This window comes from Polyergus mexicanus, unplaced genomic scaffold, assembly GCF_030449975.1.
Source record: "Polyergus mexicanus isolate NDT 795.1 unplaced genomic scaffold, iyPolMexi1.0 SCAF_20, whole genome shotgun sequence".
Lineage (NCBI taxonomy): Eukaryota > Metazoa > Arthropoda > Insecta > Hymenoptera > Formicidae > Polyergus > Polyergus mexicanus.
In genome coordinates, this window is record NW_027223340.1 from 4,501,972 (window position 1) to 4,527,022 (window position 25,051).

At 37.1% G+C, this 25,051-nt stretch overlaps 1 protein-coding gene across 10 annotated transcripts in view; it reads right to left on the bottom strand.

Moving 5' to 3' along the window:
- LOC138941873 (RNA binding protein fox-1 homolog 2) overlaps positions 1–25,051 on the bottom strand; it is a 322,458-nt gene that overhangs the window by 74,696 nt on the left and 222,711 nt on the right. For 8 of the 10 annotated variants that reach the window (XM_070311805.1, XM_070311804.1, XM_070311797.1 and 5 more), the window contains one exon: positions 13,264–13,356. The exons of the other annotated variants lie outside the window; for them this stretch is intronic. In XM_070311805.1, coding sequence (XP_070167906.1) covers positions 13,264–13,356 — 93 coding nt within the window. The remainder of the gene's footprint in view (positions 1–13,263; positions 13,357–25,051) is intronic. 10 annotated transcript variants of the gene reach the window in all.

Consider the following 25,051-nt stretch of genomic DNA (forward strand, 5'->3'; position numbering starts at 1 on the left):
AAGACTGACAATAGGATTAATTTCAAAGATACGAAAGTATTACGTAATAAGATAACTTTATCTCATTTCTTTTAAAAGTAATAAATTATTAAAATTATTATTGTACAACGAATTATGCTATAAAATCGTTAGAATGAATCTTTTATTATCTACACCAATGTTGTTAAATAACACATGATACCATCATGGCTTTATTATTTTTAAATGTCCGTAAATGCATTTCGCACATTAAAACATGCGTGTTTTAATAATTGTGCTTTAGAAAGATCGTTTAACAAAATATATTCAAGTGTTTTTCAACATAAACTTTTTTCAAAAGAAATTCCTCCCGTTCCTGTCGGGGTTTGGGAAGTAACGCGTTACTTGTAACGTCGTTACCGTTACAGTTACTTTTTTTTCGGTAACGAATTAGCCGTTACTTTTATCGTTAGTTTTCGGTTCTTCTTTGTTATCTTATATCGATTCAATAGATAGATGTATTTTTGGAAAAATATTTCGTAGTCTTATATCATAGACTGTATTCTGATAGTCACTGCCAGTATTGAAAATTTATAGTAATGTAAATTATATAGATTTTACAACGTACTGGCTACTGGCAACGAATATTGAAATACACTCTTAATAATATTATCAATATTTAAAAACGATGTTCGATAAAAATTTTCGACAAAATTAGAATTTGTAAATTACAATTTAAATTCCTATAAAGATAAGTGTATTAAAAAGTAAAGATATTAGAATGAAAAAAAAAATTAGAATCATTAAATAAGTTCAATATAAAAAAAAAAACGCTTCTTATATAGAGACTAATTTAGAGTTTTTAATCGTAACTTAGATTATTACATTTAATATTGATTATTAATTAATTTTATAATTTTGCAGCTTATTTTTTAGCATTACAAGAACAAAAACATAACGAAAAAGTAACGAACCGTTACTTTTATAGAGTAACGTTCCCAACCCTGGTTCCTGTTCGCACGAGTATCGTTATACGGGATGCTGCGAGATGCAGAAACTATGGCGGGCTTGCACTTTAACGAGTAAACAAACGTAGTGAAACGCGAGTCGACGTTTGAGAATCAATGCCGATCGATAATAAACAAGCGTATCCGTGCATGAGCTACCACCCTGTGACAAACAATTGCAGCGCGATACGATGAGAGAATTTTTGTTCGCCGCGTTCGAGAATCAGCGTATCGCTGATTCACTGCGTTCAACGGACGGAAGGCATCGCGCACAGCCCGATTGTTCTGCAAATTATACCAGCGGATATATTAATGACCAGGGTTGGGAAGTAACGCGTTACTTGTAACGCCCTTACCTATAGTTATTTTTTTTCGGTAACTGTAACGGTAATGGCGTTACAAATTTTATTTGTAACGGAAAAAGTAACTTCGTTACATTTTTCGGTAACGAGTAACGAATTTAACAGTTACTTTTATCGTTACTTTTTTCAAATTTTTTGATTTATTTAAGATATTATTCTTGCTATTGTGCGTGATAAAATTTTTATCTTAACCGTAAAGCCGTAAGCAAATCGACCAATTAGCATTCTTATTATGTTGTAAAAATGCTTGAATGTGATTGATCAACTTATGGCTCTTGCAGACCAGTGCGATAACGCGACGCGTGATATCCAATGAGAGCTTTATCTTTTCGGAAAAGCAGAGCTCCCATTTAATACCAGTTCTAAGTACCTTGCAACGAAAATTAGAAAATCTCAATAAATCTGACCTTATAGATTGCCATTCATTAGTTGAAGCTATTCAGCAAGGTTTAAATAAAAGGTAACTTATTAATTTGATTAATACATATGTTATTTAATTTTAAATAAGGATTTAATTGAAAAATGTTATTTTATTTTAAACTATTGATTCAAAAGTATTAATTTCAATAAAACAAACAATGTCGCTTAATTTACTATATTTGATTTTAGATTTCTTACAATATTTGAAACAAAAGAATTAATAATAGCAGCATGTTTACATCCAAAATTTAAGTTAAACTGGTTAACCGGAGAAAAAAGAAAACGTGCTGAAAATTACTTGGAGGATTTATTGGGAATCCGATCAACTGAAAATTCTCCAAAAGCTGGAAAATCTGACGATCACGATGATTTTTTCATTTTTGAGCAAAAAACGGTACAAAATGAATCTGAACAAGAAGAATTGCAACGGTTTTTAAAATCAAATAATTGTAATATAGAAATGTTAAACGACTATCCAAAACTTAAAAAACTTTTTATTAAATATAATACAGCTTTACCAAGCAGTGCATCTGTAGAAAGAATGTTTAGCATCGGTGGCTCTGTATTAACACCACAAAGAGGGCATTTAAATGATGATACTATGGAGCAACAAATTTTATTAAAAATTAATAAAGAATTTCGATAAAATTTAATCATTTATTTTGTAATAAACCTTAAATGAAATCTTGCTTACAATTTTTTAAAAGTTTTTCTTATGCAAAATAATTTATTAGTTTGTATTGTAAAAAAGTAACGGAAATTGTAACGACTCGTTACTTTTTAGTAACTGTAACGGTAACGAGTTACTTTTTAAAATTGGTAACGAGTAACGGTAACGAGTTACTTTTTAGAAAAAATAACGGTAACGGTAACGAGTTACTTTTATAAAGTAACTTTCCCAACCCTGTTAATGACACCATGCCAAAACCGACAGGCAATTTCAATTTGGATTGGGCGTTATCCCTCTCTCGCGTTCTTATATAAATAAACAGAGATGATACACGTTCCGATAAAATGTCGCGTATGATAATTTTTCATCCAAAATTGTATCGATTACAATAACAAAATAAAGTGATTAAATAATATTGCAATCAAAAATAATCATTACGTTATTTTCCTAAATGTAAGTGACGGTGAATCGAAACGCATAAAGTAGGTTACTATTTTTATCGAGAGCTGCTAATTTTATTATCGAGAGTATCGAATATTAGCATATCAAGTTTGACCGCAATATATCGTTATAATGAATATGTAACGCTCAAGATAGAAGTACAGAGATCGATATCTCATTATATGAGGTTCTCGCTTTTTTGAAACATCTCATTTGAATGTGCAAAAAAGAGATTCTAAAGAGACAGTCACGATCTTATCTGTGACTTTATTAATACGGCAAGAAAAATATTATGAATGCAGGCCGCTAAATAATATGCAAATAACAGGCTTGCGACGAAAAAATTCGTTTCGACAGCCTTATTATGAATCTATCTTTAGGGAATACTGTGCCGTCTAAAATTATGCATAAATCAATATTGCAAACTCCTCCGCAGAATACATTGATCAATGTCATATCATATATTTGGCTCCAAATCCTACGTTATATTACGTGCAATTTTTTTAGATGATTAAAATATATGCGTGTGAGTAATAATATACAAGAAATCGCAATATATATTTTATCTCTAAATAGGATAATTATATACAGGGTATCCGTACACCCCTTTTCTTTCAAAAACTAAGCGTTTTAGAGAAAAACGGTTTAGCATAAAAAATAATTGTTTTTAAGAAAATTATTTACGTGTTTTTTTTTTTTTTTTTTTTACACTAATTGATTTGTCTCATTATTCTGTACATAAAAGTATTACGGTAAAATTATCGAAAACTAAATATTTTAATTTTTTATATCAAAATATAAAGATCAGATTAAAATATAAAATAACTCAAAAAGTATTTAATGAAAAAATACTTTATTACAGTATTTTGGAAAACTCTCGAGATAAGCTATAAGAATATGCAATAAAAAATGGGGGGTTCCATTTAAGAAATTAAAAGTGTCCTTGACTTGACCTTAACGATGCCATCCAAGATCAAACCAATGACACCATCTTATGTTCCCCTCAAAACCATACAATTTTTGTTCAAAACGTTTCTCTCTAAAATGCTTAGTTTTTGAAAGAAAAGGGGTGTACTAGAATGTGGTCTAGGACACCCTGTATAATTGCAGATTAAACGTTTGCAATATAAAAATACGACATTTCTAATATCTTTCAAATAAAACGGTTTAAAAATTTAATAATGTAAAAAATAATAAAGCTACAAAAATTTTTATAATATTTTTGAATGAGATTTTTTAGAAACCTGACTGTTACAATTGACTGCGAGAATTGGATCGATGAAGGTAAAATGATTGCATTAATCAAGACTCGAGTACAAGAGCGATCGGCGTTCAAAGGATCAAACAATCGACGCGATTCTCCCCGGGCAATTCCCCCGCCTGGAGAGAATCGGCGAATTTCCCGAATACTTATGTCATTCCTCGGGGAGTAACAGGGGCTCGTCCACGGAAGGTTCGACCTTAGACTTAGGGAGGTGCTTGCGATCGAATGAGCGAAATGGCACTTTGGAAATTTCACGTAACCTCGCTCGCCTTCGACGAACGGGTATCTACATAAATTTGACTTGCTAAGGCCGAAAACTCGACCACCGACCGGCTACGGGGGCTGACCGTTCGTGGATAGTAGTAGGGTAGTAGTACCTGTCGTTAATACCGGAAGCGATGTACGTAACCTATGACCACCCGCCATCGCTTCTACTAGGTCATGTTAGAATCGTGCGGTGAAATGTACGAGGTAATCGAAATTCTACCCTCTCTCCTCCGTCCATCTTGTTTGCTTACTAACCCGATGTCCATGCTATAGGGTGACCTTAATGGTAGGCGAGCTCGTTTCTCTTCACTGTGCTTGATTATTTAGCTAAAACTTTTCCTTTTCAGCTGAAAATTTCGATCCGCTTGCATAAATCGCACACGTTCCCTTTGAAATATTTTCCGAATTGCGCAACTTGCGCATATCTTATAGCTTCTTGTTTATACGACGCTCTTTGATCAAACACGTTGATATATGCGGATAATCGACGAGTGTCTTTCTCTCCTTTTCTAGATATATCTATTGATTTTAAAACCAATGCTTTTTTAAACTCTTTTCTTAAAGACAAATTTCATTATAAAAATATAGAAAAAAATTGAGTTGATATAAAAAATTCACTTTTATTTATTTATAGTTTTTAAATCGACAATAAATATCGCGGAAATTTGAGGGAACAACAAGTTCCATTTGTATTGCTCGAACATGAGATGCAATTGAAATTTAAAGGAAAAAAAAATGATCTTATTCGTACATTCTTTTCTGGGTCTTGATCGCTGTTGAATACTCGAAGTTACAGAATCGTAGCCATGGAAAATGCTCTTTCCCCCTAGATCTGTTTGCGGGATGAATTTTTCATGTACGATTTAATCGCCGATCTGCCTCTACTAGCGCTATATTTGCACGTTACCATATAAGGCATTGTCGATCCTCCGGGTGATGTCGCCATCGTCGTCACTGACCCAGAATGTCGACTATTCCTTTGCATCTTCAGGAAGAGCTTTTTCCGACACGCAGCCGATCATAGACGGTTCGCCAAGGCCGAGCTCGTTAAGTTGCATTCACGTGCAGCAACTATAACTTTCGATCCCTTGTGGCTTTGATGTATATATACTGGATGGCCCATTTTAATCCATCCAGTCGAATATCTCAGAAACCAAGCCCGGGAGAGAAAAATGTTTTAAACAAAAATTGTGTGGCTTCAAGGGGGCCATAAGATGGTGACAATGATTTGACCTTGGAAAATCATTTGAAGATCATGTGAAGGTCAACTTTAAAATCTTAAATGGAAACCCCCATTTTTTATTTAGTATTCTTGTAGCTCATTGTCACCATCTTATGGCCCCCTTGAAGGGGGGGCCACACAACTTTTGTTTGAAACATTTTTCGATTTAACGCAGTGTTTCTGAGATATTTGAGTGGGTCCTTTAAAATGGGACACCCTGTATATATATATATATAAGCTCTTAGATTCTTGAAAAACTTCGTTTGTCGCACGAGAAGGAAAATAAGTAAAATATTTTTCTTGCATATATAAGTAATAAGTTACGCATAAAAATAAGATGAATTGTGCTTATTTTTTCTCAACTACTTGTAAATTGTAGTGCACATATTATAACGTGCACGCACGTTAGAGTCATTATTCGGTAACAACACGAGTAATATTCTTTCTTCGTCTCATTACTTATGTATTCAAGTTTATTGCATTTCTTGAGACGCACACGCGTCAAAAGCATCCTGAGAAACTTCTCGGGCATTTGCACATCACAGAGAACACGCAGGATATTTATTTATTCGTCCTCGCTTTCTCCATATCTCTTTTTATCTCCCCTGTCTATTTTACATAAATCGTCTTACAACGGCATTAGCATTGTCGTTATCCTTTCTCTATATAAGAGCTTCTCTTTCCATCAGATTTCTTGTCGTTTCCCTAGCAGTTTTTGCTCGTTAATCCGCATTCTTCGCCTATCAGCGGATCGATGTAATTTCAGTCTTCCGCAGCCTTTATGTCATTTGTCATGGCGAGCGATGAATCGCGCTGGATTATATATTCGAGGTTGTTCCTTAGATCCTACTAGCTGAATTGCCATAAGCGCTTATCGTCGGGCTCGATCGACTCGCTCAAACGTTCTCTGTGGATTTTCCACACGACACGCGACGCTTTTTGCGCGACAGATGTTTGGCAAGAGCGATATGTCGACAAATAATAACATAGATAGGAAAAAGATCATCCTCTTTTAATACCTTATATTTGCCAATAATGAGAACAAAAAGTAGAGCAGCAACGAAAATTTCATCGCAGTTAAGAAAATTCCGTTGCACGTGCCCAGTTTTCCGAAACGCTTCGATTCCACGAAACGCCGATTATGATGAAAGTTCACGAGTTCCCGCATTTTGCAAATCTAACTCGACCATGTAAAGGATCACAACTCGTTCATGAAAAATCTACCGTTCGGAAACTGGAAAAAAAAAAAAAATGCGAAGAAGGGAAAAGTCGATGCAAGACAGGAATACAGACGCGATCGAAACCTTCGCGATACAACGAGTCAATGCTCGGGACAATACGACGATTACAAAAGATATTCGTTAAAATAATGGAATATCGAATATGCAATATTTGCTGGTGTCGCGAGCATCCTGCCTTCCGTTATAAGAGCACCACGGCAAGCCCTTTAAGCGCGTCTCTAAATGTGCGATGATTTCTGGGCGAACGTCTCCCAGTTCGATACTCGATTATCGATTAGTCCCCCCTTAGTTTCCTTCCGAAATTCGCGTCTCTACCTTTCTCGTCGTTGCAAGGGACGTAGGCAGAGATAACGGGGCGAAATAAAAAGACACCTGAAATCGATAAATTAATTTCGTCGATGCGATGCGAAACGCGGTGGCAAAAAGTTCAGTCGCGTGTTAGAGATTAATAACGGCGAGTAAAAGTCCTGCCTTCTCGGTTGAGAAAAAATAATATTCCTCCCCCCCCCCTTTTTTTTCTTTTTCTTAATGTACTCGCCGATTGCAGCAATTTGTGTATAATTCTCAGTATCGTGTATTTTTCACATGAATTATGCTTCCGAGAAAATTCATGCTTCGGAAAAACTTATACCAGGTATATAAATATGAAACCGGAATTTTTGTATAGAAAATACACGTTTATTGTATGAAAATGATGAAAAATATTTTATTCCAAGTATTGCCCATTGCTTAGCTATACATTTTTCTCATCTCTCTGACAATTTGTGGATGCCACGCCAAACAAACTGTTGCTCCTTTGAGGCAAACCAGTCATCGAGCCATTTTCGTACATTTTCGTAAGAAGTGAAGCGCTGCTCGGCAAGTGCGTGTCCCATCGATGCAAATAAGTAGTAATCGGATGGAGCCAAGTCTGATGAGTAAGCCGCATGCGAAAGTATTTCCCAACTAAACGCCTCAATCGTTTCCTTGACCGGTTTTGCTATGTGTGATTGTGCATTATCATGAAGCAAAATCACTTTGTGTTGCCTTTTTTGATATTCTGATCGTTTTTCACGCAAAGCTTGATTCAAATCGAGTTGTTGTTGCGTTTGAGCGTCATCCTCATCCAACAATGTTTGCAATTCGCTGTCTTCAAACTTTTTCGGTGGTCTTGCACGTTCTTCGTTTCTCACGTCAAAATCGCCACTTTTGAATTTTTTAAACCACTCGAAGCACTGTGATTTACCAAGAGCATGCTCACCGTAAGCTTCGACAAGCATTCGATGCGATTCTGCAGCAGTTTTCTTCAAATGGTAACAGAAAATCAATGCTGTCCGCAAATCGTAGTTTCCAGGCACAAAATTCGACATGTTCAACGCTATTAAAAACTATGCTGTTGTATGAAACTTGTATTGTTGTGAGTTGAAAATCTTTATCAGATGTCAAAACAAGAAAATGGCGCCAATGACGCGGTTTGACGGTAACTACATTGACAGCTAGGGCCATCTATGGGCAAATTCCGGTTTCATATTTATATACACATAAAAAGCGCATTTACGTCTGATAATATTTATTGTTATTATGTAGTTGTTTCTTTGCCATCGATTTATAAATAATATAATTTATTTCTCTATATAGAATATTTGAAACTCTTGCGCATTTTAAAAGCTTTTCTCTCAATTTTAATTTTTGTTTAAATTTCCATCCCTTAGTTTTATCCGTCGATTTCCTTCGTTTTATAAGGATATATCGCGGATGAACATGTCGTAATGAGAGACCTCAAATTTCACGAATGAGCGAGTTCGTTTCCTATCGAAGGGTGCGGACCGTGTGCTAAATTGCGCGTGAAATGTGAACACGCGTAGCTTGCTGCCGCTTGACACATCCCGGGGGCACAAAAAAAAAAAAAAAAAAAAAAAAATCTCAGCCGAATTCTCTTGTTATTTCGAACAAGACAATAATGCGAAATATGTCTCATCGTCACACATTTAATCGATATGTAAGATCAACGATCGATTTTAGAGCCGCCACTATATTCGAAGATCCATTTTCCCTAAAGTCATTGAGAGTCGTATTATAATATCTGGAATTATTATTTAAAGCCGATAAAAGAATCGGGGCAATAGAAAGTCGCAGCGGCAATTAAAAAGTCTCTCGGGAGAGATTAGCTAATAAAGTATCGCACTCCCACGGGTAACTAACTTTGCGAGAAGTTCGCAATGGCTAATTGCATCTCTCCTCGAATCTTCCACTCTCTTCCTCGTAATTGCTACAATGAACATATATCGGTTTGCGTGAATTTTGAGAAATTTTTGCCAGATTTCGCGTACGCGAATTTTTATCCCGCGTCCTTTTTCGGAACACTCCGTCGGCTGGAAATTAACGGCAAGAAAATAGGGGGAGAGGGCGGGGGGGGGGGCGGGAGGAGGAAAAAGGCGCGGTCTCTAATTTAAGAAACCTCCCTAATCTCTTCCGCAATTAAAGTGCTACGTCACCGTTCGTGAGAGAATTACGCGTAAAAGAATTCTCGTTACAGTTCGTTCTTTTTTATCATTCTTCGTCATCTCGTTATTCCCGACTGGCATTCTAACCTCCGCGCCTTTTTTAACCTCTCGCTCTTTACGGCGGCTCTTAGAAAATTCAACAAAGGACCTGGGTACTTAGTATACTCGAGTAAAACGGGTCAAACGTCGTCGCGTAAGAGTGGATGACGTACGAGATATAATCGTTCTAAAACTGCTCTCACAAAACCGCTCGTAATTGACGATGGGGTGAATGTAAAAAGGTGTTGCATGCTTTTCTCTCTGTTAAAATTCGATCGCAAATAAAATGCAAATTGCTCGTGGAAGAAAAGTCATTAACATGTCATTATCACGCGTAACATACTGTTTTTCGACTGTCCCAGTTGCCATTTGCGAAAGTACTTGAGTCTCTGTGCGTTTTACTACCTTACATCTTACAGCTTACATAATTGTTATCTTAGATCTATTATTTCTTTTTTCGTTTATTTATATCATAAATTGTAAGTAATTTTATTTTAGGAGAAAGTAAGCGCTACGCGTGTGCCGGTCGAAAAAAAGACGAAGGAAATGAGATTAGAAACATGTTGTTAAATAAAAAAAAATATACTTACAGATCGTAAAAACAATAAAACTAAAATAAATTCGCGGATGACGAAGTATTCGCGCAGCAGTTATGTATTCGCAATTAGATTTTTTTTTTCCCACAAACTTTGAAATATCTCTTTACACGAAAAAAAAAGAAGTATAATTTCTTTATAATTAAAAAAAAAAAAATCTTTCTTAGAAAACAAATCTGTAACTTACTGAAAAAGGAATTTTTTACTCTTTCTCTGAACGAATACCTCGTCACACACATATCAAAGTGTAATCTTCCGATAAAGAGCGGTCGGGAAATTTCATTCATTTGCGCTAGAGATGCGAAACGAGTGTGGGAAAAATAATCGAAGAAGGAAGAGAAATAAGATAAAAAAAAAAGAAGAAAGAAAGAAAGAGGAACGTAGAAAGACTTAATCTACAAGTGAAAGATCGACCGCGGCACGATTCTCGTGTATCGCGTGAGAGAGCGGGCAGTGCGAGTTGCATTTCTCATTATATACATATATGACTCCGGTTGTTTTTGCTTGCCGGTAAACAGTTCCCATTGGTTTCCTTACCTTTTCGGACACATTGCGAGGTCCTTTTCGAGTGGCCCCCTCAGTGTCCCACGATCAGCCACGATATGCCCATTTGTTTAATCTCTCTCGCTCTTTCTCCCGAAAGAGACAAACTGACCCCGATCGATCGATCGATCGATCATCTGTTCTTTTTCTTTATCGCTCGCTCTCTCAGATTTTTCAATCAACTATTCTCAGTACGAGTCTCTTTCGCTCGCTCTTTTCTATCTCTTTACTCTCTCTCTCTCTCTCTCTCTTTGTCTCGCGCAGAAGCTCTCTATGGGACAACAGGAGATCTGCGTGAGATACGACCGTATTTTGCGATTGTCCGTTATTTTGCTTCGCTTCGCTATTGGTTACTTTGTTTCTCACAGTAGCCGAACCAGCCACACAACGGGCCGGATTGTTCGACTAGCGGATTTTCCAGCTCCTTTGTATGCGGTTCGTTTACTTGTCGTTGGACGATCGCATTGTTTCGAGCGCGTCCACCCCTTCAACTTCGTTCATTTTGCATCCGAGGCACCGCCAACGCGAATCTTTTTTCCGTTTCTTGTTTAACAAGATCGCTCTCGGAGCGAGGATGACGGTAACGCAAACGAGAATTTAAAACGTTCGACACTTCTCAATGTGACGTTGCGGATTCGCGTTGGCAAGCAACCCCCCCGGATGCGTCCTCTTTTTATTCGCTTTGGGTACTTACTCGAGGATTCTCGAGGCGAGAAGATTGGCAACGGTATTTTGTCGTTATTTTCGAGATCCGTCACTAGAAATCTTGTTTGACAATTTAATAGAAAAATGCGTCACCTTTTATAAAATTTTTGCTTCGAAAATTCGTACTCGATCTTACGAAACTATCGTTTATTAAAAGATTAGATTTTCGAAAGTTGTAACTGAACCATTAAAATTGCCGTAAGAAGGATCTCCTGATGAAACAGAGACGTTACATGGAAACAAACCCGAAGAAGTAATCACTGACCATGATTTAAGAATATAATCCTATTACGTTCGAAAAGCTATATAATGACGACGGAGGAAGACGCGCGGCGGATCTTCTCGGAAGCAATTTCCCTCGCGTCCTTCTTTCGACAATCCTTTCAAAGCGAAGAAAGAGAAGAAAGAAATGGACGACGACGACGAGTCTTAGTAGCTTTACCGAGATATTAAATTTTAATTAAAATAGATACAGAGACAATCGAAAGATTCTCGAGATTCGCGTAATATCAAACGGTGTATTTCAAAGGCGCGTTTGTCAGTTAAATGAAACTAAAGCGACGTGTATGAGACCTACTCCGAGAAGATAACCAATCGAGTTGTTCAATTAGGCTAAATCGTTGTTGTTTGGTATCAAGCATCGACGCAGCAGATGCTGCGGTTATCGCGGTGGCAGTTATGAAAGCCATGCGGGATGATCGAAACTGAAAGCTGTCTGTACTACAGACGAAAATGTCAAGATTTTCAGTGCAACAAAAATAGAATTATTATGTATACAATCATTTTTAATTAGAAATTAATAATCACGAGATAAGATAAGATAAATAAATTATTAATCGATTAATTTATATTTCATTATTATATTCCTTTATTTGAAACATGATATAATGGAAAGTGGAAAATCTATTATTTTTCTCACACAATTCTCGTTGCCATGTTTTATCGCCTCGTTTATCCTCCGATCGATTCGACGGAGCTTTATCAAATTCATGCGTAACTATCGAGTGAAATATAATTATTGTTCGAGATTACGCGAAGATAATTTCCGAGCTCGAGATTGACTAATGGGAAAAAAAAAAAAAAAAAAAAAAAAAAAAAAAAAAAAAAAAAAACCTTTCTGTTGCGAATCCTCACAAATGTATAAGCGCGCACGTTCGAAAAATCTATAAGATAGCGTATTGCGATAGGAGGGGGAGGGAGGGGGGGGGGGGAACAAAAGGAAAAAAAAAAAACAAATATATCGATAAATTTTGTTCGGCGAAAAGGACTTTCTCTCGTACCGATTTTCACCGATCAAGTGGCCGGGGTCAATCGAAAAGAGAACCCGTTGATCATTCGAGGCACGCCAATCGGATCGGCTCGCGCGCCACTCGTCGATCCAATCGAATGGCCATCAATCAGGTTGATCCAGGTCACGAGAGAAATCTCTTACCCTTTGACTCCCCCACCTCCCCGCCTCTTCGCACAATTCAACTCTCTATTCTAGGGCCCACGAAATTATCTCGCGTTTGGTTAATTACCGCCATCTAGCCCGTCTCTCTCTCTCTCTCTCTCTCTCCCGGACAAAAGGCTCCGTCGAATCGCGAGTGACGGATTGTCGATATCTCGATCGCATAGCGATTTAACTCTAGTTTCTTACACCTACGGTCTTCGGATCGCACGCGTGTCCATCTTCGGCACGAACGTGAGTCTTTGTATCCTGAAACGCCAGCAAAGAGCATTCGTAATAAATCGACATATTAACGTCGATGAATTAATGGCGACGAGTACGAAAGATGGACATTCGTCGGCTCGAAGTCTGACTATCGGGCGACCACACCCGATATTTACTCGATAAAAAATTCGCGTTTTGAGAATGAATCTATTGTAAATTAATCGTGAGAAGAACAGGTATGAGTTTGATTACATCGTGGTCGCCGTTTTACATCACGGCGAGTGCGCGCATTTTTCAATGCGCCCACTCGACTTTGCTGAAAGAAAGCACATCTATACGAAATGGATTAATGGCAATGTATATATATAAGTATAAGAAAGTTCATGCACACCTCAATCTTTCTGCCCTCAACCACGGTGCCGTGTAGCCTCTCACGTGCCCGGTCCGCGTCAGCACTATTTGCGAATGTTACAAAACCGAATCCCTGCATGCAAGGACAGACAAAACAACATGCATTAAACTCAACTTACAGACTGTCAGCGCTTCGTAAAAAGCCGACTGGGCTGGGCCGACATTTCGTCTTTGCGCGCGCGCGTGCACATATAATACGCGCGCGCTTACGCGCCTTCTATATCACGTGTATACGTATAATATATGTACACGCTATATAGGAAGGGAGAAGTGCGTACATGTATGGGGAATAAATCGGAAGGAGATCGACGGGGCGCGATATCGAGGGAAGAAAGAATTACCCATTCTTTCGTGCCACGACAATCTCATTCATTTGAACAAAACGGAAAAGAGAGCGCGTCCCCATTGTTGTTATATCATATATATATATATATATATATATATATATATATATTATACTGCATTATTTAGACAGAGATGTTAAACTCGCGTGGGGAAAAAAAAAAGAAAAAAAAACATTCAAGATTCACACATTTATGAGAAGGTATTAATTATAGGATAAATATCTCTTATCCCTGTCTCGTTTAGCTTCGAATTACGAGAAAAAAATGTTTCCACCTCTTCTGACATTTAGCTCTTTACACGCTTCTAATTTTCCAAAAGTTTTTCGAATATTTCCTTGTGTATAAACGGGATTTCGAATGCAGATTGATCTTCCATCGAGAACTAGATAGAAGACGAAGAGAGTCCGAATTCTTCCGCGAGCGACACCGGCCAGCTTCTTTGTACTCTTCTCTCTGTCTCTCTCTCTCTCTCTCTCTCTTTCAACCCTTCCATCACCCTCAACCCATTGACAGCGGCCTTATTTATTTCTTTGACGCACAATAGTCATATCTCTCTCTCTCTCTCTCCTTCTCTTTCTCTGAATCGGCCGTTATATTTCGCGAGACACGCTTTAATTAATTTCCGAGGCTCTCTCGACACGATAGAGCGGAAGAAAGTGGGTTTCGTGGATTTTCCTTCATTTACCTCTCGCTTCTTTCATTTTATTATGACAAAAGTGAATATATCGATAGCTGTAACTATTTTTTCAGAGACTTTTAGAATTAAAAAAAAAAAAAAAAAAAAAAAAACTCGATAACGAAATAAAAATCGCGTCATTAATATAAAATGATCGAAGTTAAGTTTAGAAAAATATTTAGCGATTAATTAAAAGACGTTAAATGTCACGTGGGGAATCTTTAAAATTTAAACGCACAAACAGCGAAACATACGAAAAATCTCAAATTAAAAAAACTTATTCGATTTAAATTCAATTCTGTCCTTAATATTAATGATCCCGTCAAAAAAATATTGTAATTGATAACATTACGATGTCGATCTAAACAATTTGCGAAGGTAAAAGAATCGATTATTTTTCGAGCCAAGGGCAATGGAAGGGTCGAGAGACGGTTTTAGAGTGTTAAAAAAGAATCACGGGGATACACATTCGCGTCGTGTCAAGCTCCTTTCCGTTATTTCTATTTCTATTCTTTATAGGGATATACTTTTTCGAAATGTCGACGACCAGGGGATCTGCGAGCGCCTCCTCATCACTGTTTACGGAGACGCACCAAACAACGTGCAACAAATAAGTAGATGTAAAAATCATAGTGAGAAAATCATCGTCATGGTAACATTAATCATCTCATTATCATATCATATCATATCGTATCATGTCATACCACGATCATCGTCATATCATTAAAGACTCTTGCTTGTATCGAGAGATGCGTGTACGAGAAAATCACAAAAATTACAAAGGGGGAAAAAAAAAAGATATTTAATCGGAAGGGAAGAAGTTAGACGCGCGTAAAGGAAAGTGTGAGGGACAAGGCGAGCAAGGCGTATTTTGTGTGTGTGTGTGTGTGTGTGTGTGTGTGTGTGTGTGTGTGTGTGTGTGTGTGTGTGTGTGTGTGTGTGTTCCCGTCTACGCGTTACGAATTTTCATCGTCGATCTTGCGAAAGACGAGGGGAAAATTGCGTGGAAAGGGCGTAAAAAGATTAGAATCGAGGGTGCCGTCGAGAAGGGTAACAAGGGACTTCGGTTCGACTCGCGAAATATACGCGGCGATATCGCGGCGGAACTGAATGGCAAATTTCCTAAAGACAGAGAGAGAGAGGGGGGGGGAGGGGGGGGGGGAGAAAGATAGAAATATCGATATTGCACGTATCACGATCGCACGCCTATCTTACGTCGCGGAGGAACATGATTCCTGTCAAGGAAGGGCACACGATCGATTTGCACTACTGTCTGCACGAGAACAGTCAAGTTTCTCCCCTCCCCCCCCCCCCCCTAAAAAAAAGATGTAGCTACCATGAGATATCGCCCCGCGATAATTCACCGTCGATTTTGATTCCTTACGTCATCAAGTGCTGTCTGAAGTACTGAAGATTGTGGCGAGTTGTGCGATATTACTGTCTGGCTATTTAACGTCTTCGCAGGTTGCCTATGGTATTCATAAATTCATGGTTATCGTAGAATTAAATAAATGATAATGTCTAGGAGAATTTCATGTAAAATTTTAACGTAATAAAAACGGTATGAGCGATCGCGACGGAACGATCGTGATGGATTGCGCTTGTCAAAGGATATCAATTTCCACGGGCTATGATAACGCCATTGATATCGATATTATCAAGGTCCCTAAAATATGACTTACCATCCCTTAAACCATTTTATCGAAACTGTACTTGAATACCGACATTACATACATGAGATTAAAACGAATTTTATTGACGAAAGAAATTTTTCTTAAGAATCGTATGAATTAAATCACGACCCAATTTCCCCTATACGACTCAAGAGAGAAGGAGATTTATTACACAATCATATCTAAATAGTAGTTACGTCCTAAATTCGCGTAAATTTCCGTAGCGTGGAATCTTTAATATCCGTCCCGTAAGTGCTAGATCGAAATCGCGAATGCTTTTATCGTTAAAAAGATTTAATCGAAGTTCGGACCAAATCAAATTAACGGAATGGCAGCTTCTTCGTTAGCGAGTGAAAAAGAATGGCGGGATAATCGAGTTTCTTCCTTGTCCTTCGTTCAAGCCATCCGTTTCGTTCTCTTCAAGCGATGAAGCTATTGTTAGAAGCGGTTACGAGCTCCACGTTGGCTGTTGCCGCGAAAGATCGCATTAAAACCAAATCAGGTATGGCGTCTGCTCGGTCGGCGACGGCAAAGTTTTCTAATCAACCGACGAGAAATGACGAAAAATACCATCTGCTGCTCGGAATAGCGCGGAAAATGCGATTTATGAGTCGAGAAAACTGAAGCTACACGCGAGAGCACGAAAAAGCCCTGTCCGCGATATTTTTAAACAGTCGGTTTAAGTTTTCAGAATTCTTTAATAATCGAGCGCCTCGTCACAATTCCACGTAATTCTTTTAAATTTAAACAACAGCTGACGCTCGTTATTAAATAATAAATACAGTTGAGTAGAGAAGCGACGAGAAGAGTTTTGAATCTTGAAGGAAAAGGCGAGGAAACGCTTCTCAATGGGTAACCCAAGAATTATACGTGGAACAATGAAAGCAAACATTCCGTTAACAATCGTCAGAGTTTAATTACAGTTAGAGATCTCGTTCGAATATAACGGGCGTTTCAACATATAACAGTATCAATTATTATCGCGAAAGGGGCCGAGGACGCCTCTCGCAGAGTTAACTAGATCCAAACAGAGAAGATATACATGGTAGATTCCTTTGTAACCGGAAATGGAGAACGATGCCACAGGACAACGGAGACCGGGGGCGAATAATTAACAACGCGGTCGCGCTCTTTGCACAGGTATCGCAAATACCCGTTGACACGGTCGGATGTTTTTCAACCTCCATCGCTCTAACTAAAGTGTATTTAATGGATGCCCATAATTACGGCGCGAACCCCATACTTCTCGTCGAAGTGTTAAATTAAAGCGAAACGCACGTAGAAGAGGAAAAAAAAGGTAAGAAGGGCGTCTTATGTTCTTTATTTTGTTTTTGTTCGAAAATCGGTGTATGAAATTAAATGTCTCTATGTATTTGCTATAAATACAATATATTGGATTAAGTTACTGCATGGCGGAGTTCTATTGTTTTCGTGTGGTAATTATTGCTTACACCGAATAGATGACGTTGTCTTATGTCAATTTAGCGTCAGACATTGTTCAGATAAGTCCATTTGTGCATAAGAGAAATCATTAAAAATGGAGAACGAAAGGTGCATTTGCGGCATGTAACGCTATATGAATTTCGAAAAGGCGTGAGTGTTGCGATTGCACAAAAAAATATTCAAAGCGTTTATTTGGACCGCGCTCCTGCTCTCCGAACAGTCAAAAAGTGGTTTGGCAGATTTCGAAATGGTGATTTCAACATGGAGGATCAACCCCGCTCTGGACGGCCTTCTGGCATCGATGATGACATTGTGCATGCCTTAGTGGAAAGAAACCCAAGAATTACAACTGAGAATATTGCTGAGAGACTGAATATCGATAATTCAACCGCTTTTCGTCATTTAAAAAAGCTTGGATACATTTCCAAGCTTGATACGTGGGTGCCGCATCTCCTGACTGAAAGGAATAAGCTGCAGGAAAACTGCAGGAGTCGCAATGGGAAATTCTGCAGCACCCGCCATATTCTCCAGATATTGCGCCTTCAGATTTTTATCTGTTCCGGTCTTCGCAGAATAGTTTAAATGGCAAGAATCTCAATTCCGAGGAAGCTGTCGAAAACCACCTTACAAACTTTTTTCAAGAAAAACCAATTTCTTTCTTCAAAAATGGAATCGACAAGCTTATAGATGGTTGGAAAACCATTGTAGAAAAGAATGGAGACTATATAATTGATTAATAAAAGTGTTATCTCTAAAATATAATCTATTGAAGTTTATATTTAAATCGAGCACGAACTTATGCAATCACCCAATATCTTGGTAGACTTGGCAAGCCCTTGTTCTCTGGAATTAATTAAAGTATCAATAAAATATGATATCTGGCGTATCATTTATAATCCATTAAAAATTAAAAATTTTTGTATTTTAGAAATCACATTTAAAATTCACTCTAAAAATTTAAACTTTTAATTTTGAAATCTTTTTCTTTCTTATTATGTAATTAAAAAAAAAACTGCGCAAAGGGTCCCTTGGTTAATATTCGTTCGTAAAATATTCGCGAATCGTTCCGATGATATTTGAATAAAATTACAATATGCGAGTTTAACTTTCTGCTCTCGTTCGTGCTGGCTACTCGTGCGCTCAATGATGATTGGCATGGGAAATTATCGTAATGTCAATTATCACGCTGATATTTTCCGGATTCGAGAAGAAAGAAATGAGAATATCATTAATATCTGTTTGACACGAGATCTATCGAAATCCATAATTTAACTGTGCACGAATATTACTAGATAGATCTTTGGACCATGAGATTCTGTGATTTTTGTTGAAAATCTAAAAGCTGGATTTAAACGATGAAAGAGTGATGTAAAAACGATAAATATTCGATTAAAGTTTATGTTGATATCACATGCCCGAAAATTATAGGTCAATTTTTACAGAGATCACTTTTTTTAAATAAAATTTTACGTTTTCAAAATTTTATACGATTTAAATACATAATTTATGTGCATCTTATTACACTTGTTTAAAAGCGGCAAATATAAAAATCTCGCGTACAGTAATTTTCAAACATGCTTTGCCTTTATTATAATTCATCGCAAATTATAATCAAAATTATTACATCGGAATGGAAAAGGAAATAATAAAATCGAAATAATGTGGAAGACTCGAAAAAATTTATTATCCCGATCCTGAGCGATGTAACTGGCGATATTTCGTGTAAAACGATCAACGTGTAACGTCTATGTCATAATTTACAGAAAAGGTCTGGGCTCGTTCGCAATCCCGATCGCAAAAGGAAGATCGTACGGCGAGTGTATCGTGCGGCAGAGATCTCTCGTCTTCTTCTTCTTTTTCTTTTCACAATAATTTCCACCGACATAAACGCGAGCTAGAACCCAGCAGAGCGCGGTGGCCGCCCGTATTTCTTACGTCAAGCTCCGCGTTCTCGTGACGAGGAGAGATCGCGATCCTAGACGAAAACTTCCTTAAGCTCTTATCGAGGTTCGGAAAATTGCAGCTGGCGTGCACGCCGCGAGTATTACACGAGAGCGTACGCAAGCACCAGGAAATTAATCCTCCTTTAAGTAGCGATACGAAACCCGCCTTGTTGACGCAAACGCAGCGTAAAACTACGAGAAAAATTCTGACTTATAACAATGTAAACGTTTGTCAATTGCCGACAATTTTCTATACACACAAAGCGTACTTAATCCTAGCACAACGCGATAAGCACATCTCCTATAACAATGTCATAGTTATAAGTTCTAGCATTAGTCCTCTTTGACAATCTTCATTAAAGTATTAGGTGTACAATTTTGCTTCCGCCGTTTTCCTATAGATGGCTTTAGCGGTAAGTAGCGGTCGAAATAAATAGATCATAGACGTCATGCGATAAACTTGGGCATCTGTCAACATAACCTCATAGAAACATTAGTCGATTTGTGTCCGCGTCATAAAGTTATTCTCCATTGAAAATGTCAGTTTACGAGTCAAATTCTCGTCATTTGCGGGAGATTTTAATTTTCTGCTTCAATATGAAGAAATCTGCGGCTGAGGCTCATCGAATGCTCTCAAATACTTACGGGGAAGCCGCTATTAGTGAAAGAACGTGTCGCGAGTGGTTTCAACGCTTCAAGAACGGTGATTATCGCGTCGAAGCGCGGCATAGCGGTGGAAGAGAGAAGGTTTTCGAAGATGCAGAATTGGAGGCATTACTTAATGAAGACTCGAGTCAAAGTCAAAAAGAATTGGCACGATCATTGGGAGTGACCCAACAAGCAATAACCAGTTTTTTACAATTAAGCCTCGAATTTCGGGGAAAAAAACGGCGGAAGCAAAGTTGTACACCTAATATAAATGTAATTAATAAAGTAAACTTTTAAGATAATAAAGTAAAAAAACTTTATAATATTGTAAACAAATAATAAATGTTGTAATAATTGTTACAATGTTAAAAGAACAAGCAAACTCGTCGAGATAAACTTTGTAAAAGTGATAACTATTCAAACTTCACAGAAGAATCGAATATTAATGTACCGTCTCTCCTTGATAATTAATACCGTCTAACGATACCATAATTATTTGTAGTTTCGATATCGCTGAAAATCGCGAATTACGCACGAATGGTTTAAGTTTCAGCGAATCATTCGTAATCGTACGTTTCAGGACGGCCTGTTTAACGAAATCGCGCGGTCGCGATTAATCAAGATCCGTATCAAAGAGGCCACACGGTTTTCTTACGCCGTTCTTTAAAATCGACAATCAAGTACGTTTTATTTCTATCGTGAAAACAACCGATATACGTCCGGCTATAATTAATATGCCTCGCGTAAATGGTCATCTTACACGCTACGTTGCGGATTCAAAATGATGTAGCCGCAAAATCTTTGCAAATTTTTATCTCATCGCACAGCTCGGGCTTGCTTATTTCAAAACCAAGTCATTCTGTATTCGCTCTATATAATATCGACGAAACATTACATATACTTCGCACGACAGAAATAATAATTACAACAATATAGAGGAAAAAAATTGCACATTAAATTGATTACTTTCGACATTAAATTTCCGTTCACCTCTCTATTTTCAATGTCTATGACAGGGTGTCCCATTTTAAGAGTACCACCCTCATAACTTTTCAGGATCAACGTTTGAAGGAGAACGACTCGGATAAAAGTTGTAGGGAACAAAGGGGTCTATCTAATAGTGACCTTGGATTTGACATTAAACGTCATTTTCAAGGTCATTTGAAGGTCAACTTTCGTTTTTCTAACGGAACCCTCTATTTTCCATTACGTATTCTCGTAGCTTATCTCGAGAGCTTTCCAAAACACTATAATAAAGTATGTTTTTATGAAGTACTTTTTAAATTACTTTATATTTAATAATATAAAGCCTAATATTATATTGATGTCAAAATAATTGTTTTTAAGAAAATTATTTACAATGTATTCTTTTAAATAATTATTTGTATTTTTTTGGCACTAATTGATTTGTCTCATTATTCTGTACACAAAAGTATTACGGCAAGATTATCGAAAACTGAATATTTTACGAAATATTTTATTTTTTATATCAAAATATAAAATGATTCAAAAAGTCCTTAATGAAAAAATACATTATTATAGTGTTTTGGAAAGCTCTCGAGATAAGCTACAAGAATATGTAATGAAAAATAGGGGGTTCCGTTTGAAAAACGCATGTTGATCTTCAAATGACCTTGAAAATGACCTTTAATATCAAATCCAAGGTCACTATTAGATAGCCCCCTTTGTTCCCTACAACTTTTATCCGAGTCGTTTTCCTTCAAACGTTGATCCTGAAAAGTTATGAGGATGGAACTTTTAAAATGCGACATCCTATATATCACATCTTTAATATATAAAAGCTGTCATAACTTAGCTGTCATAAGTTAGCCAAATTAATGCGAGCTGCGGAAACTGCATTCGATTATTAAATCCGCGAGATACGAATGGACATTCGTTGTCTTGTGAAAACAGGAAGCGATGTATTAATCGAGCGTCGAGTGCGGGAAAATGCTCGTTAATCAGCTGACGATCAGCGGCAATTTTCCCGTTTAGGCGCTATAAAATATGTACATGGCGGTAACAAATACGATCGACAGCAACGCGAAACGCGATCGATTAATTACGCGGAATGTCGTGCCGTTCAAATCAAACGCACGGAGGAGACGAGTATCGAAATTCCACGAAATCTAGAACACTTGTGGGAAGCACCACCGGATGCGGTGTCAAAAGGCCACGTTCGGTTTTTGCGGTCACGTCTGTTTAATGACTTGTGTCGCCCCCTTGCCGAGAATATGAAGCGCAATGCGATGCGTTGAGTACGCGCCAGTACACTCAGCATCCCATCTCCATATAACTCGCGATCGTCGTGCGAAATAAGTAATGTCTAGTCGATATTTTATACAGCGAATATATTGTAGAATGTTCCTGAGGGGACAAAAGTTTGTGCAAATTTTGCGGCTACATTAATTATATTCGATCTACGCGCTTGTCGTATATATTTCATGGAAATGTTTAATATTAAAGCTTTAAGGAAGTTTTCTTCGAATCGCACTTCGATCAGATTTCATTTCCCTATGCGTAACGATATTTTAATACCTAACGAAATTATGCAATATATTGTAAAAAAATAATTAATCTTATGTAAATATAAAAGAAATTATAATCTTCTTTTTATTAAAAATATTTATGTAATCGGATATGAAGTAAGTATTTTTCTTTTTTATATTAAAGTTGCACACATTGAAACTTTATCGTAAATAAAATATCTTCGCATCTGTGCGCAAAAATTGCAAAATAAACGAAATATCCTTATTACAAATGAAATAAAAATCCATAGTATGTTATTTTATTACGTGGAAAAAATTTTAGAAAAATATATGACAAAGGATCTAAACAAACTGTATTCTTATCTATTGATCGATCGTAATCAGATATCTCGTAGCATTTAATAGTAAAATTTGAAAGCAAGAAAATTTTAGCTTCATGTCCAAATAGAATCCTATGCGTTTACGATGATTTAGGAGTCATCAGCCATGTGAATGCAACGACCGAACGGATGACGGGATACGGTTTTGCGATGCCATATGGAAGGAGCATGACAAGTTTGTATGTATCTGCCTGTGCCATTAATACGGTGCCATTGTACAGCCGATCGAGCGCGCGTATCCCGGCTTAATCACAGCCGAACGTTTGTCAAAGAGCGAAGGAGAAACGTCATTAATGGCAATCGGATGTCGCGGCTGGAAGCGCGCTTGATTGACAATGATTTCCCTCTTTTCGCGTCGTTGTAAAAAAAAAAAAAAGTTTCAATGCCGAGCAGAGATTAACAGAGTACTCGAGAGCGCAATTTGCACCCTTTTGATTAAGGAAGATTTTCCGCTCTCTCCCCCCTTGCCGTGTCCTCCGTCGCGAAAATTCTCTCTCGCATAGAAAAATAGCCGCGCGCAATTCGTTCGATTTTATCTTAGCCCATAACCATAAGATCGCCCTAAAGCTCTTATCGACTTTCAGGCCGACTAACATGTTTCGTTATACGTGAATATTTTCACAATCGATATCGCTGATAGCAAAAATGTATTTCCCGCGAAATGCATCGGAAGAGAAATGGGAGTGAAGAAATTTCTCAACACTTTCCTCCGATCTAATTTTGCTTTTAGCATAAAAATCAAATAATTCAACTGTTTTTCTCTCTCTCTCTCTCTTTCTTCGTATAAAACAAAATTTACGCTTGTTTAAAAAAAACGTAATTAAATGATTAATATATCGGTCCCTCATTTATCAAAATCAAATTATTAAGTAATTCTTATATAATATTATATAGGGTGTCCTATTTTAAAGGACCCACTCAAATATCGCAGAAACACTGCGTTAAATCGAAAAATGTTTCAAACAAAAGTTGTGTGGCTTCAAGGGGGCCATAAGACGGTGACAATGATTTGACCTTGGACAATCATTAGAAGGTCATGTGAAGGTCAACTTTAAAATCTTAAATGGAAACCCCCATTTTTTATTTAGTATTCTTGTAGCTGACATCGTGAGCTTTCCAAAACACTATAATAAAGTATTTTTTTTATTAAGTACTTTTTGAGTTATTTTATATTTTAATCTGACATATTTTGATATAAAAAATTAAATATCTCGTAAAATATTTAGTTTTCGATAATCTTACCGTAATACTTCTATGTACAGAATAATGAGACAAATCAATTAGTATAAAAAGAAATTGTTTTTAACAAAATTATTTAAAATGTGTTTTGTAAATAACACACCTAACCTAAACAATTATTTGTTTTTTTTTTTTTTTTTTGGCACTAATTAATTTGTCTTATTATTCTGTACATAGAAGTATTACGGTAAAATTATCGAAAACTGAATATTTTACGAAATATTTTATTTTTTATATCAAAATATGTCAGATTATATAAAATATAAAATAACTCAAAAAGCTCACTTAATGAAAAAATACTTTATTATAGTATTTTGGAAAGCTCTCGATGTCAGCTACAAGAATACTAAATAAAAAACGGGGGTTTCCATTTAAGATTTTAAAGTTGACCTTGACATGACCTTCGAATGATTTTCCAAGGTCAAATCATTGTCACCGTCTTACGGCCCCCTTGAAACCACACGACTTTTGTTTGAAACATTTTTCGATTTAACGCAACGTTTTTGAGATATTTGACCGTTTCGAGACTTTTCTAACATCATGTATAATACATGGATAATATTGTGAAAGTGAATTGATATTACTATCATAAGATAATAGGAATATTTTCTCTCAAAGTGCACTGAATAGAGGAAGGGTCTGTACAGAATGGCAGCAATTTGCGCGAATGTCTTCAAGTTAAGTAGCTTGCCGTTTGAATATTCGCGTCCGCGCTCGCAACGACTGTATTCTCGGCACACAGGGCAAATCCGATAACGCAAATAGTAATAAGCAGAGTACGTGCCGAGTATTTCGATATCACGACCGAGTGTTTAAAATCGGGATAAATTCGCGCGATGAAGTCGCGTTCTCAAGGCTGGCCTAACAAGAATCGCGATATCTTGTAAGCGCCGCTCGGCTCAGGCTAATTACCATCTCTCAATACGCTTCTCC